At 45.2% G+C, this 16,966-nt stretch overlaps 1 protein-coding gene across 1 annotated transcript; it reads right to left on the bottom strand.

The window, feature by feature from the left end:
* Positions 1–831: 831 nt before the first annotated feature.
* LOC135392717 (chymotrypsin A-like) lies at positions 832–13,872 on the bottom strand. Its single transcript, XM_064623438.1, has 9 exons — positions 13,763–13,872; positions 11,046–11,203; positions 9,940–10,177; positions 8,073–8,183; positions 3,920–4,139; positions 3,191–3,296; positions 2,587–2,749; positions 2,332–2,489; positions 832–1,298 (listed from the first exon to the last, which is right to left on the bottom strand). The coding sequence occupies exons 1-9, from the start codon at positions 13,842–13,844 to the stop codon at positions 1,092–1,094; spliced, it is 1,443 nt and encodes a 480-aa protein (XP_064479508.1). The 5' UTR covers positions 13,845–13,872; the 3' UTR covers positions 832–1,091.
* Positions 13,873–16,966: the final 3,094 nt, after the last annotated feature.

The following is a 16,966-nucleotide window of genomic DNA, read 5'->3' as shown; positions in this document are numbered from 1 at the left end:
GAGTGTCTGATAGGCTACCAATTTAACTGTGGGTGAAGCTAAATACAACGATCTCCGTAGGAAACCCAATACCTGATTACCTTTATGACATATTTCTGTAATATGATTTTTTCCAAGTGATGTCGTTCGTAAGATGCACACCTAGGTATTTAAAACTAGCTACATTTTCAATTACTTTACTATTTAAGTGGTAGTCGTACAAAATTCGTTTCTTTGCCCTCGAAAAGACCATACATACACCTTGTTTTTGACACATTCGCCTCCATTAACCATTCATCGCACCAGTTTTGGATTTTCATGAGATCTAACTGTAATGTCAGACGGTCATCTTCAGACCTGACTGACCGATAAAGAACAACATCATCAGCATCAGTATAATTGCGATGGGTGTTTATCGACACGCTCTACAACTTTCCAATTCACATCGCGGCTGTAAGACAAATAAATAAAAAGTTATCTAATTAATAGCGCCTAATAAGTAATCAGCCACCATGAAAAAATATTGGCGATTACAAAACGCGACTTCTCACAATAGTCTGCAGTTTTCATTCGCTTATGACTCACCGTGTTTTTTAGACCCCGGTGCACGTTAGCTTGGACACCCTGTATACATATTAGACACCCTCAGACACCCTGTATATTAAACACCCTGTACATTCGAGGTGTCTTCCGTACTCTTTAAGTAACAGAACTGCACACCTTAACAGGCACCCTTCAATTAAGACGTATGGAAGTGTGAAGTGATGAATGTCAATCGAGAGTGCTGCCCTGAATGCACGCCTTTGTCCCTGAGCCTCAGTGTCAGTATTCATTGTCTCAGTATTCAGTATGGGGGGGGGGGGAATATAGGTTTATTGCAAAACAAAACAAAAAACACGAAAGAGGGGAAAGGTTAGCCTGGCTCCAGCAGCCGACTTGCTATTCCCGCTTACAAAAGGAAAAGGGAGAAAAGGATTCAGTATGGTATGAACACACACACACACATATACATTGGCTGATGATGAGGTGGGCGATTCACCACCGCTGTAGCGGTAGTCTGCCCTATTGCTCATTGGGAACGGATGAGGCCATGATGATAGGGCGGTACACTTTCACAGATCCGTCGCTAGACCGGTACGGTACGAAGTAATCTGTTGTAGTATCCACAACCTGTGTCTGGCTACACTGTTCCAAAGTGTGGCTCCACCCATGCCGCAGACAGTGCCAACGATAGTGTTGTCTGCGGTCAGGCTGGCGACTCCATAGACAACCCACCGGCCGTCTTCAGCCTTGCATTCCAGGGGACCTCCACTATCTCCCTGCAAAGCGAATGAAAAATCGTTCCTTATTCGGGTCATGTTCCCCAATCATTTTAGGCAGATGGGCCGAGAAAGGGAAGCCAGTCACCTATACATTACTATATAGAGAAATTGGAAGATCTCTCTCCGTTGGATTCGGTGACTCTCGTGACGTTAATTGCGTTAATGAGTTGATGACTAATTTGCGGGCACTAGTGGGTAGTTCCGAAACAGCTGAAGAACAACGACGCTGACGGTTGCCGCCCGGTGATCGGGCGTGATTGAGATAGCATTGGGACAACAAATGTGCAAGAGCCGTAGGCGTCGGAGCTTGCGTTACAGATTTTGCCCTGCTTCCAGCACCGTAAACCGTAAAGTCTTAGTTCTACGTCAGAAACCAGCAATAGTGACGTCATTATGATGCGGCACGCAAAAAAAGAGCTTTAAACTAGACATCGTTACAATACCGGTGAGTTGTCAACTGCCGGGGAGGACTGCCCCCCCCCCCCTCCCCTCTCGACGCAAACACTTCAGGTTACGGGGTAGGGGTACTAGCTCCCCTGTCATGCATGGAGGTCGAGCAGAGTGTGTGGGATTCCGTGTCGAGAGGCAAATTTTTACAAGATTTTAAAGTTCACTTGAAAGAAGCCATGCGATTCGTCGGACATCCCTCTAAACGTTCGTTTTGAGTGTCGGCTGGGTGACTCCTCGGATGGGGCCTGCCCCTGCCCCCCCCCCCCCCCCGGGAAAGTTCTATTGGGGGGGGGGGGGGCGCAGTATGCGCCTGTGCATCGTTATGGCTTCTGCTACGCTGCGTAGCTGACTACGATTTGCAAACTTTGGCAACAGTCAGGCAACACTACTGCGACAGCAACACAGACTTCGTGGAATACTCGACAGATGGCGAGTCCGCAGTTTAAAAATCAGAGAAATAGCATGTGAAGACGTGACTGGAACTGGGACGTGACTGCAAGCAGCGATACGTGGGAGCCGCTGTGTCAGCTAGCTCTTAGAAACCGTACTGCTGTCCACAAGTATCTACGGGTGATCTTACATGACAGAGTCCGGAGATCATGTCCAAACTTGTTGTGCAGATAGAGTTATTTCCGTGGTAGCCTAACTTTGCGATGCGCGCCCTGGGACCGCTTCGGCAGTAGTTGACGTCTTCAACCTTAAGCCTAGTCTGTTTCAGACGGAAAGCGCTGCCGCTGCCTGGAAACGCACCCACAGATTACAACGATGTCATGAACGACCCAACAGCGACACTGCTCTCTTGTCACGCATAACTACTATGGGAAACGACTCTCACCTCGAGTCTGTCCCCATCCACTGGAGTAACAAGTGGCATTCACTGGAAGAGGTTCCTCGTCTTCAGGCAAACATGATGGGCGTACGGTGTCCGTGAAGTTGAATGGAACAGAAACCTGGACCAGGGCAATATCGTAGTTCAAATCTAATCCGCCTAGGAAATTCTGCACAGCGAAGGAAGAAGAAGAGAGAAAGTTACAGGCTGTTGTGACTAATAAATAGATTCACAATGGCAGATGGCAAGCAATCAAATTTATGTGACGTCAGCATTATTTTCCTCCCTTTCACAAAATTGTATGTATCAATCAACTACAAACCTGTCGACCAATTACTTGTTGCTCTCATGGAAAAAAAAATGACACCGACAAAATACAAACACGGGAAGATGAGAAAGATATGATCTCGCTCATTTTCAGTGTGATGGGAACATGTCGGTGAACAACAACACTTTCTTTTTTCGTTCTCTCTTTTTTTGTGATATGCGCATGCACCACATGTCAAAGAGTTTTCTGCATAAAAGCATAGACGCTTGACGGGTACATCCTACATCCCTAACTGACAACATTTCTCATACACGCATTGAGAGGTGAATGTCCCGGACTCACTTCGTGCTTGATAATGACGTTTGGCGTCCTGATCTGTAGTTGCTCACTAGGGTTCAGCATATCGTGAAGGCCAGCCTTAATAATGACCTCATCTGCACCTATCACTCTGTAAAAGAGGGAAAAGGAGGGCACGTGTGATCCCAAACGTCCTATTTGTACCGGAATTCCTCTGCGCTGCTCAAGTGACATGATCAAATAATGCAATGTACCAAAAAGTAGCAATAAAAAAACTAAATATACAAACGTTTAAGGTGTTGGTAGCAAGAAGAACAAAAACACACCCGACTTTCCGAGCGTTGCAAGCTGTTTATGTCGAAGGTAGGTTCTTCCGAAAAACTACGTTTCCTTTTTTTTTCTTTTTTGTATGATTACTGCGCGGTCACAAAGAATAACATGCACAATTACTTGAGAAGAGTACACTCCTGCTCTGTTCGTGATATCATTAATCCAACCGAACAACTGGATTAGATTACGTTAGATTAGATTAGAAGTAGAAAAAAAAAAGGAATCGTAGGTCGCACTGGAGCGACCAGCTGTTCCATGACGCTTGATGTGTGAAAGCATCCAGTGATTTAAAGGATTGCTTCAGCACGTATGTCCTTGAGGTAGTTAACAACGCCGTTTCGGAATGATTGTTCGTTTCTCCTCATTGAGCGCAACCCAGCTAAAAACCACCCAAAAACCCAGCTACAACTCTCTCATTATCTCATTTGTCGAGTTGCTACGTACCCTAGGAAGCAATGTGCAGCGCAGACGATCCATTGGTTTGAGATGATGGTGCCTCCACAGAAATGGTTTAATGGTTCGCTCAGCTTCCTCTGCACGCCCACTTGCCACGGCCAACTATGCGGAACAGCTTCATGGCCACCGACTATACGGTCATTCGACACTGCGTCTGGCTGGACCACGGGCCTTCCGCATTGGGATCTCTGCAAATTGGGCCTCCTGGCTGCAAAGCCGAAAAATAAATTGAGCGAGACGGAGTATGATAACCACTGTGATCGGCACTATACCGAACGTATCTTGTTACATCGTGAAAAGGAACTGAAACTGTGGTACAGAAAAGAGGTTGCGACATTTGTCACATTAACGCGTCCCATGATAAGGTGTTGCACATTAAAGTAGCACAGAAGTCATTTTTGACACACTGTTTTCTTCCGATAAAACAGCCAAGTAGGACAGTAAGATGCACCACGCGAAGTAATTCACACCACTGAGTCATAATTATCGCAGAAATTGAATTTAAGGTACGCCGCAAAAAGCGACCCTGTGCAAGAGCGGTGGAGACCTGTACCATCCTGTGATCTGCCTGGGACCTCACGCTGACGCTAGCGGGATCGCGTTCGCTGATTGGTCCAGAGAAATCTTGTCTGCTACTCCGCTGTCGTCTGCTACTCGGCTGTTCGAGGTTCTGAAATAGCATTGCTCCTGGCTCGGTCATGATTCGGCCGCTCCTTCTATCCCCAATTCTGAAGAGAAACTGGCAAAACTGGTTTACGGCGACAAGGGATAACGCGCTGAACCCCACTGACCGACGAAGCACAACGAGTTGCCCCTATAACGTCATGGGTGACGTGGCATCATACCTTCTCCACCTTGTTATACCCAGAGTGGTGAACGGAGCCATGTTTTTGCAAGTTTTTTTTTTTTTTTCTGGGAAACAAACTGCACACATCAAAACCTTTCGCGGTATTCGGTAAAATGACGCACACACACACTTTCATCAGACGCCTTAATCTGAAGATTTCTTGGATGGCCCTCTGTACTCCTTTAAATGTGTTATTTCACTTTCCTTCGCCAAAGTCACAGAAAGAAGGCATATTGCTTGCACCCAAACTTGGTTTGTTTCACGGTTTCCCGCAGTGTAGAGTTCTTCGCACATTACAACTTATAGAGGCAGGTTTTAGTTCCTGAGTTTAATGCACACGTCGTGCACACACTTGCGCGTAGACCATTTACAGACGCCCTTTTTTAAGCAATTTAAATTAGTCTAAAATGTAAAAGTTAAATGTGAAAACTGGAACCCTCCAAGGTTTACAGTTTGCAATACGTACAAGATACTATATTTGTGAAACTGTCTCTTTAAAGCCCCACCGGCCCCAACATGCAGGCTCAGTGGCAACACGACATAGCTCACTCCCTTCTCTCTGATGTAGACCCCACGCTTTCTCTCGTCCTTCCTCCGCGACTACCGCGCCCCTTTACTGCTCTCTTCCACCGCATGAGGCTCAACGTTGCCTTTACACCTGCCTTTCAACCATGGAGGAAGGAAACACAGGAGCGGCCCTTCCAACTTTTTGCCATGGGGACGGGCGTGCCAGCTTCGCACTGCATTCTGGGATGCTCCTGTCTACCGTATGACCGCTCACGTGACCCCCAAGAGCATGCTCAGGCGAGCTCCTAAAGCAGACGACGGGAGTCGTGATTGCCTTGCAGTTCAGATATCTGCATTGTGATGAACGCAACCCGTCCAGTTTTATTTCTGTGTGTTCGGAAGTTTACTCTCGGTTTACCCTTCTACTACAAGGCCGGTCACGGTCAGCAGGACAAGCACGTAGGACCAGAAACATCATTCGTGGCAGCCACCTTTGTGTGATGATGTGGCCACGTTTTTTTGTGTCGATGCGGCCACGTTTTGTGTGTTTGTTGCTGAACTGGCAAAGCATGCCAGTAATCAAACCTGTACAACAATTGGGGAAATCAAATGAATCTGCGACTGTAGCACAGCGCCCGTTTGTAAAGGAACGATTCAAGATGACTCACACAGACAGCAGTACGAAACAACCGATCTAGTACGTACTTATTACGAATGAAGTGTTATTCCCGTGACAGAGCTGATTTCTGTTGAACGGCAACCGCAACCAAGAACATGTTAACAAAACGTTGTTCCCGCACTGGTGCTCCCATTTTAAGAGTAAATGACTTTGGAAAAGCATAAAAGCAGAGAAAGGAGCGCGAGCAACAAAGCGTTTCTAATTCGGAACTTTAGAGAGGATCACGTGGTGGACAGGAAGCAATGGCGGTTTTGACAGGAGCGACTGCCAGAGGGGTCCCACGGAAATCTGGTCGAAACGGCCGCTCCAGTGTTTCCTTCCTCCATGCTTTCAACAGCAGTCTCGGCTCCACATCGTCTTTCCTCTGCCCCACTTGTGGAGTGCACGGCGACCTCTGCCACGTCATCCTGGCTTGTGGGCAATATCACCACGAGCGCGCACTAATGGAAGTCTCTATGCAACGTATTGACAAGCGGCCGTTCAACCTCGCGAAGATCATCGGACCGTGATCGAACGCTGCCCACCAGATGCAAGGCGTTCGTCTTCTTGCGGAGTACTTGTGCTCCACCGGTCTGGTGACGGCTCTCTGAAAACCCCCCCTCATCATCCCCTCATCCTTACTCAACGCGCAATAGGGCAGTGTACCGCCTCAGCGGCGGTGAATCGCCCACCTCATCATCATCCAATGTATGTGTGTGTGTGTGTCCCCTAACCTTTCACGTTGTTCTCCTCTGTGAATAAATCTTTTTTTTATTAGCTGTCTTTATTGTGTCTTTCAGAAGTACACGGTTAGCCAAGACAAAGTACGGGGTTGTAATGAAGACGGTATGAATAAACAGACTCATAGTGAGCAAAACTATACGTTGGAGGCCGTATTATACGCTAAAATTTCTTATAAAAACTGCCACTTGTTCCAGTTCCTCGTCCATAATAAAATTTAATAAATTTAAAATAAATAAAAGAATTGAAATAAATGAAATAATTGGAAAAAAATAAAATTTTGATGCCCTCTAACATTTCTAATGGCCTATAACCGCTTGCTAAGTCGCTAATGACGCCATGCAAACGAAAATTACCAAGATATACGGTAAACTCTGACGAGACGGACATTAGGTATTGATCCAGTCAGCCACTGAGAGATCCCTGGAAACGAGAAGCCGGACTAGGCTGCAAAAGAAGTCCACTCCCTTACATGCAGGGAAAATATACCACTGACCAAAGACGACATCAAAAGGGCAGCAAACGGAACGGCAAATGTGGAGATGAAGAAGCTCCTGGGCAATCTACACTGGAGACGCCCCAGGCTTCTCGCCCTCGATGGTCCATATAAGTGCACAGGCTGTAGATACATGAGCGGAACTGACGCAGCACTCATTCATCGACTCCGACTTGGTACAGCTTTCACAAGAACTTACAGGTATAAGCTAAACACAACCGACGACCCTATACATGTAGACAATGCCACACGAGCGAAGACGACATCCATGTGCTACTGCACTCCACGAAATATGAGGACGAGAGAAAGATAATCGAAAAGCGTCTCTCTACGCTGGAGAGCCGGCCACTTACCATTGCAAAGATTCTGGGTGCATTGGTCTACAGAAGACAAATGCCGCAAGGCGGAATACCTAATAGGCTACCTCCTACAATTTCTCAAGGCCGAAAACCTGCAGGACCTGTGACACGTGTGACGAATTCAACCGCTCCCTAATATTTTTCTTCATCGACATCAACATGAACATCAACGTGTGCTTCCGCGCATCTTCATTTTCCTGTGTTCGTTATTTTTTTTTTTTTCCTTTGTATGCGTGTGTGTTTTTTGGCCCGGGTGACGTTCCCTTTTTTAAAGAGTAGCAAGCCAAATATTGGCTGACCTTTCTCAACACTTAAAAAGAAGAACAAGAAGAGGAAGGGTTTTATACTTTTTAGTAATCTACCGAAACAAATCTGTAAGATGAAAATTTTTGTCACGATTTTTTAGGGCTCCGTACGCCCCCGAAAAAAAGTTTCGACGTCTCCACCTTTCTTCTTCTTTTTTTTTTTTTCGAAATCCATTTTATCTTGGCTAACCCTGTAAGTATGAAATACGAAAGAAAAAATATACTCACGGCAGCGTTTTTCGTCCGATGCGTCTTGACAGTCGTAGATGCCATCGCAGCGCTTGGAAGCAGAAACGCACTCTCGGTCACTGCACTGGAACTCTCCGCTGCCGCAGACAACTGAGGCAAAGAGAGTTACTTGTGGACACAGCCATATCGTTCTCGTGGGCATTATAGGAGGTTTCCTCCATGCTCTATATGCTTTCTTCAAGAAGAAATTCGCCATATGTCCGAATTCACAGAACAAGACACAAGGGTGTCATAACCTTATCACGAGCAATCGTGAGTTCAGAAGTTATTCGGAGTTAGTGAGAAAATTAATAGCTCTTGCAATAAAGGCTGCACGGACATCCATTGTATAAGTTTCTTTTATCTCCTTTTTTTTTTTTTTTTTCTAATGGCTAGATTGCAGAATTTACGATTCAAGACAGAAAGTCGTTGTTGATTCCAGTGACCAAACTGCGAATGAAAATTGCAGTAAACAAGAAAGAAAGAAAAAAAAAAAAGAACGCCAGCTGCCCCAAGCAGCACAAGGTACTGAAAGTCGAGTGCAATCGGGGTGGACGGTATGTGTATATTCAATGTTCTTTCACGGGTCTGTTCAAGGCCTTCCACCTACTCGTCCACCCCCATTACACTCGACTTTCAGTGCATTGTGCTGCTTGGGGCAATTTCCGTGTTTGCGGGCAGTGATGAAACATACTGTGGCATCGCCCTCATTTCTGTGTTGTTCTTATCTACGAGAGCAAAAAACTGCCCTTCTCCTAATAACTCTCTCTCTCTAATAACCTTCTCCTTGTGGAACTATCTCCAAGCATAGAAATCTTCTGAATAGTATGTTAGAAAGTAAATGAAAGATGGAGTAAAAGCAGAATGACAGGGAGGGTTACAGCGTGCACTGTAAAAAAGTTTTAATTAAATTTGGGGTCAATTACAGCTTCGACAGTGCCCTAGTTTGCAATTACTTCCCATTTAGGTCCCGGGAACCCGAAATTTACTTCCGAGAACTGCAAATACAGTCCCTAAACTTTGCATACATTTCCGCGCACTTAGTCCCAAAAGAGATGAACGGTCGTGGCAGTGTATCTAATCCGCAAGAGGACTAAACTTACTGCGTGTAGTGGCTGAAGAGTGAAGATGATACCTGCAACGTGGGAGCGAGGGTCACGGCTTCGCGGTCATATATTGGTTACCTGAGACTAAACGGACCATTGAGCGTCGAGGGCGTACAGGGGAGTTGGCCCGAGAAGCACCGACTAGAGTCACTAAATAGGGAGCACAGTCGAGACACTGAGCCACGCCGGAGAGCTAGCCCGCCATCTTGGATCGATTGGGACGACAATCTTCCCCTTCTCCACAGGAGGACACGCGCACTCGAGCCAGCTCGCAACCCAGGAAACCGGTTTTGGATGGAGGGGACTCAACATGGACGGCGCGTTCTTGGAAGGAGAAACCACGTGACACGTTCGGCCCAATCGCGAACACCGAACGGCGGCTCCGGCGCGGAAGACGAATGCGATACTCTGTACCCCTATTTAGTGACTCTAGCACCGACAACCTGCGCTGTGAGTCCTGGAGAGCTACCTCAAGGACAAACGGGATGGTAAGATTAAGCTCACTGCTCGATACCCAGTGTTTTGTGTTAAGTGTTCAGTGCTAACACGCACAAAGCGTCATGGAGCCTCTCTCTTTTTTTTTCATCCTTTCATGTTCATCCAAAGCGCAGTGTGGCTCAGTAGCGTGTTCGCCAACTGATACGCTGTCGCTCAGGATCACATGTCTTCGCGACGTAAAGCCACAAATTAGTATTAGGATTACATTTCCCTGCTTTAATTCCCTCATTCAGGGATGTCACGTAAAAGGCAGGTAAACTTACTTCGTGAATTGGTCGGCGTGACACGGATCCTGAATCCTCGTCCAGAGCGTAGCTCGTCGCTCACGAAGGACAAGTTGAGACTGTTCGTGAGAGACACATAGGATTTTGGTCGTACCGTGGAACAGTAGGAACCCACGAGGTTCAGGTTTTTTCCTTGCACCTCTTGGATGTCCAGTCGGTCGGCGCGGCACAGAGCGCTCGATTCCAAATCGAAGTCTTCGAAATCGACGCGAACCTTCTGCGAAGGTTGTTGTTAAGGATAAATTTATTATGAACGTAATACACAAGCTGTACTCAACACGAACTAATTCAATGTCAACACTAAACGACTATATACGGCCCAGAGAAACACAGACACTATAACCACTATGCAACTATATAACTATGCACACTATATACAACTAAAATTCATTAATCATATAGTATGTGGGCTATACCATACCATATGTCGAAATGTGAAAGTATGAAGAGAAATAATTATACGATGTACACTATGTACAATCAAGGCGGGGCTCCCACGATTTTTTTAAGGAGTAACAAGCCGGCACTTGCCTGGCTGACATCTCCTTTTTGTGTGAATAAACATATACCCCCCCCCCCCCCTTATCAACGGTATACTAAAACTCACTAATGTAATATCACGTTGACGCGTTGAGGGAACGAACGAAACGGGCACTGAAGTGCAAAACATTTATCCTCGCGGAATGAAAGAGTGAAGCGTTACCTTGACACCAACGCAAAAGGAACGGGAGTTATCCGCAACGTCTTTCGTAATTTGTACGCGACCCCAACTGCAATTTGCGCTTTTTCACTTTTCTCATGACAAAGCGGCCTCCCATTAGTATCCTCAAATGGTATCCCGCTGTGATTGGTCAAATCGTTTGAGGAGACCAATGGGAGACCGCTCTGCATTGCCATGTGATTAGGAGGGGAGACGGAAAGCGCAAATTGCGGTTTCGTCAGCATATAACTTACGAGAGACGAAGCGGATAACTGCCGTTCCTTTTCTGTTGGTGTAGATGTAACGGCAGCTTTCATTCCGCGACGAGACATGTTTGCACTTCAGTTATCCTCCAACGGGTGCTATGGCGCGATATATTTCGTACCTGCGTCGTGAGAGGTGCCGTGAGCGTTATGGCACAAACGTAGGAGTTAGGGTAGTTCTCGGCCCGGTCGTAACCCGGTGTCACAACCACGACTTCTCGGTGGAGCGTCACGTGCAAGGTGGTGGTTCTACAGACGACGGTGGTAGCACTGGTGTAGCCTGTTGCGAGAGAGAGGCACGGTGCACGACACCGAGTTACATTTTGATGTATCAACTGCATGTATGTGCATGTACGTATGCGCATATTAATTACTTGGATAAACCGCATTCAACCTGTCAAGTACACTGAACTTTTTGCGGGAGCCAGCGTCACACGGGGCAACTTTTCCCACCTAATCGAACCAACTCGAGCGCGCCTTGTGAACATTGAAGTATGACGAGGCAACACGACAGAGACACGGACAGTGGACACGCACGCATGCTGTCCGCGCTTACGTCGCGTTGCCTCATCATGTTTCAATGTACCGACCAACACGCTTTACACCTTTTCGCACGTCTTACGACCAACTTCAAGACGATGCCGACCTCGTGTTCGCACGCACCAACTCGATAAATCTCCGCCCATAGCCAACCTTATTTCGCCAAGAGAACATCATCCACAAAAAAAAAAAAAGAAAATTATATATATATATACATATATATATAAGTTGCAGAAAAAGACGCGGAGACACATTCTAGGGAAGTTACAAACACTATTTTATTACATATGGAGACGTTAAAAAGTAAAATGGGCAACTGGTCGACGTTTCGACAGTGGCACTGTCATCGTCATGACACAAAAAGGGCAAATCCGGGTTTTGTTGTCCTGACGAAGACAGTGCACTGTGCTCTTTCACTCTTTCACACTGGGGCTGAAGGAAAGACGCGTCTTCGAAGATGCGCAATGAACAAAATAAAGAAAAAATGGTGTTCCTTCACGAATTTTTTGCGGACGATCTATCGAACGTATTTTTGTTCGGAAAACGGCTTTGGTATCAGGTGATCGAAGAGATCAAATGTTCTCATTGGAACAACTTCGTAGCTTTTATAATTAAAGAGTTAATTATTGAAAGTTAATTAAGACATTGCCTTAGGAGTCTGCTAATGCCCTCCTAGGGAGTGCCCTTCAGCATATGCTATATTACAATTGATTTGATCTCGGAAAATGTGATAGATATATATTTAAAAAATATGGTCACATTTCGCTGGGACACCCTGTATATGTGACGAAGGAACGGAGCGATCAGTGAATCGGAGAACGAACATATGTTCATTGCGCGCGCTGCACCTCCTCTTTTATACGTCACATATATATATATATATATATTTGCGTGAAACTTTTGCATTATTCGGTTTAAAAAGATATAATGCCAGGCCATTCCTGCAAAACTTTTCAAGAAATTGAATTTGTTCAAAAGGTAGTATGGGACGAAATAAAGGTTTGGAATGCGACGCTACAAGTCACGTATCACTGCTCGTCGTGTCATGATTGGCTGGTGCACGAGCAACTCGAAAAACTCCTTGGATCTTAGGGGACATCCTCTACCCCGGTGCACTCTAAGAAAAGAAAGGAGTACTTTCACTCCTTTTGGGGACTAAATGCATTGCGACAAAAAATAGTCCCTGCAATAGAGACTGCATTTCACGCGCTGTTGTAAGAGTCCCAAGTACATAATTCGTCTGCATGCATGAAAATACTTTGAAGCAAACCGTCCCCCGTGATATATCGAGTGATATAAAATCTTGCGCCATACATGGGGCACAATTTGTGAAGAAAGATGCGCTGTTTCTTACTCTGTGTGACTGGAAAATTGCTTCGTTGGCTGAGTTATATAGACCTATGCCCTTCAAATTGACCAAGGGCACATATTTACGTAGACTGTTGCATTCAGGGGACCATTCGCAAAGTTGAGTGACAATTTGCAGTACTGGGGAGTAAATGTCGGGTTAGGGGACTAAAATGGGGAGTAATTGCAGACGATTGTAACGTTTTACTCATTTTTTTCTTAGAGTGTGGTTCTTCTGCCGAAGGTTCTGCTAAAGCAAGAAATCTTGTTCTCTTTCTGCAGAAGGCGGGTCTGGCTCAACGACTCCTCTAGCACTTTGCTCTCCCCCACGAACTCATGCACCCTATACGCATCTCCACCCTTCATCCTCTATACTCCATCCGTCTTTCCTTTTTTTTTTTTTTTTTGCTATAGTGGTGATGACGCCCACTTCTGTGTGGCCCATTACCCCCCTCCCCCCCTCCTTGGAACGTTTCCGCTCGGCGACTGATTCCTAGCAACTCGAGTTGGTGAAGGTTGGTGGTGTCGGACTGCTGCCACCAACCCAACATTCGTCATTGTTGGTGGGAAAAGTTGGTCCGTGTGACGCAGCGTAAGCACTCTTCACGAATGTGTGTAAAATGAATACATAAATAAATAATAATAATAGTAGGACGGAATAGACTAATAAATAGGACTAAAAACAACAACAACAATTAAATTATGAAGGATGGTATCATGGAGTGATCACCACATTAGGCCGCGGGACCCGACAACCAAATTGTGCATCTAATAGAGACTGAACTATTTCATTTCATTTTTCATTTTGTTACCACGAAGGAGCACGTTACATGAAGAGGAAATAAAATAGGACATGACCAAATATGACTATCACATATAACATTCAGCGAAGATGCAAAATGGTCGAAGTGTGGTTGCCGTGAAACCATACAACATACAATACATTGCTTACCTAGAGCCACGAGCACAAACAGGACTGCCCGTATCATATTTGCTGCTATAGCCAAGTCAGCCGGTGGTACTAAATGGTCCATCTACTGACATGTATTATATACGCGGTACTATACACCGTGATGAATTAGGCAACGTTGATAAGACTGCTCGACAGGTGTGTCATGCCCTGGTTGGAGGGCATTTGTTTCACATCCTATTTCAAGAAGTGATAATCATCTTCTTCTTAGTAGAGTCATGACGCAGAACGAGCGCCTTTTCGATTTGTTAGCAAATAATGCTATTCATAGCGTGACACTTTCTTTCGTTCTTATCAAACATCCTGGAAGTCGAATCTCTTTATCGCTGCGTGTAGGGAGTGGGCCGCGTTCACTCGTGACTCTTATCTCGGAATAGTAAATAAAGATACAGGAGCCACAAGAGTTCTTGCACGCTAGTGTTCTAAGCGATATGCAAGGCAGCCTAGAATGTCTGATGAAAGTAGCGTTGATGATTCATGACGTGTGTCTGTCCATGTATGGTGTTCAACGTATTTGGTGCAGTTCTCTGGCAAGAGAGCTTGGGAATGATTGTGTAACTCTTGCGTGTGTATAGTATACAGGGTGTCCCAGAAAACGTGTCATTGAATTACAATAAAAAAACCTACCCAACCTAGAATCATGCGGTCAACAGCATTTGTTCTTATTGGGTTTTTGCCACCTCCTAATGTGAATGTCATGTACTCCAAGTTTAATTATGTAAATATTTAAGCCGACACTGAAGATTTTTGTTTAAGTTTAATTTGTACAAGCTTTCGCGTGGAGGTCCACGCTTCCTCAGGTACAAAGTGAAGTGGTGACACACATAAGTATATATAGTATAGACATATACACTGCTGTACAAAGAAAGGGAAGAGGAAAGGAGATATGGTGCCACATGTCTGTGTACAATGAATAGCTGGGCAGACGGATAGGTGACCTCTAACCGTTTAAGAACAGTAAAAGGTGTTGTTGTGAACAAAAAGGCTCGCCAACCCAGTTTCGCGGAAGGGGGGTCAGGAGTATGGGAAACGAGTGGCCCAGAATAGACAAAAGGGAAGGTTACGGATTATCTAGCGGAGTACCAGACGATGACTGAAACTGGGGATTCAAGAATTGTGCACAAATAAATATAGATATATAGCTACTAAATTTACATAAGCGGATATAACGAGCCAGGACTAAGATTCAGACCATTTGGTGTGAGACACTTGAATTGCGAAATTAAGTAGGACTCTCTATTCTTACGTTTAATGTCGGTGCGGAACCCAGATTCTAGCAATATAATTTTCTATAAATATATTTTTTTAATGAAAATTATATTGCTAGAATCTGGGTTCCGCACCGACATTAAACGTAAGAATAGAGAGTCCTACTTAATTTCGCAATTCAAGTGTCTCACACCAAATGGTCTGAATCTTAGTCCTGGCTCGTTATATCCGCTTATGTAAATTTAGTAGCTATATATCTATATTTATTTGTGCACAATTCTTGAATCCCCACTTTCAGTCATCGTCTGGTACTCCGTTAGATAATCCGTAACCTTCCCTTTTGTCTATTCTGGGCCACTCGTTTCCCATACTCCTGACCCCCCTTCCGCGAAACTGGGTTGGCGAGCCTTTTTGTTCACAACAACACCTTTTACTGTTCTTAAACGGTTAGAGGTCACCTATCCGTCTGCCCAGCTATTCATTGTACACAGACATGTGGCACCATATCTCCTTTCCTCTTCCCTTTCTTTGTACAGCAGTGTATATGTCTATACTATATATACTTATGTGTGTCACCACTTCACTTTGTACCTGAGGAAGCGTGGACCTCCACGCGAAAGCTTGTACAAATTAAACTTAAACAAAAATCTTCAGTGTCGGCTTCTGTATTTTGTTTATGTGATCTACAGGACTTGACTCCCCTCTTCGTATACGCATCTATGTAAATATTTGCGAACTCAACTCGGAAATTTGCCAAGTAAATGTCACTTTTTTACCCCACCAGTATGGAGAGCGTGCCGAATTCACTCAAATTCATGAAAATTCACAGTGATATTCACGAGCTATCCCATCGGAAAAAATAGCCGAATATCATGCTTTTCGGGGCACCGGACCATAGCGGAGATGTCTTTTTAAGCGCTGTCGCTCTAAGTGCGACGAAAGGAGTTTCCGAAGCCAGCCCACAGAGTGATAGTAGAAAAAGTAACAGTTCTTAAAATTGGGAGAGGGAAAGTATTATTCCAGCGAAAGTTGGACGTGATAAGCCGTGCCTGTTTTATCTCTTTCTGGGATGTCGGGGAGGGCTGGGTTTCCAACCTCCTTTCGTCGGACTCACAAAGATTGCGCTGAAAAATTCATCGTGCGCTATTCTGTGCGACCTCCGTAGAGCATGATGTTCGGCTATTTTTTCTGACGGGATAGCTCCTGAATATCCCTGTCAATTATCATTAATTTGACTAAATTAGACACGGTCTTCACATTGGTGGGGTAAAAAAGTGACCTTTACTAGGCAAATTTCTGACTTAAGCTCGCAAAAATTTACGTAATTAAACTTACGTTACACGACATTCACATGAGGAGGTGGCAAAAACCCAGTGAAAACAAATGCCATTGACCGCATGACTCTAGGTGGTGTAGTTTTTTTATTATAATTCAATTACACGTTTTCTGGGACACCCTGTAGAAGGATGTACGATCGAGTCCATTTGTGTGCTGTCGAATAGCGCAAAACGAAAATAGACAAGCTAAAATGCAAATGCAGCGCTATAAATGCGTATGACAATTTCTTCTTAGGAATTTGATGTAGTATCATTTGTCACCCATTACGTTATCATCTCATATCTCATACTAACCAGTGTGCCCTGCGAGGTATGTGAGCTGCAACTTAAGTGTAGCACTGTTGATAGGTGGGGTAGTTGGTAACGTGACATTGTAGATATTATGCAGCAAAAAGACAGGGACACACCAGAGCCGTATATAGGGAGAGTTTGGCCATTCTGTGATCTTTTGCCGCCAGCGCTCCGTGACGTAATACGCGTCATAGCTCTGCTGACTCCGCCCAATTTCCCAGCATGCAAGCGGAGTCGGAGGAAGCCCCCGTCGGTTCCCGCCATGTTGATCCTCGCCGTCTCTGCTGGCTACGCTAAAATGCCGTAGACCAGACCGGCGTTCACTTTAAACGGCGCACGTTGACGTGGA

Source organism: Ornithodoros turicata, chromosome 4 (genome assembly GCF_037126465.1).
Source record: "Ornithodoros turicata isolate Travis chromosome 4, ASM3712646v1, whole genome shotgun sequence".
NCBI lineage: Eukaryota > Metazoa > Arthropoda > Arachnida > Ixodida > Argasidae > Ornithodoros > Ornithodoros turicata.
This window is presented reverse-complemented; position numbering and strand designations above follow the sequence as displayed.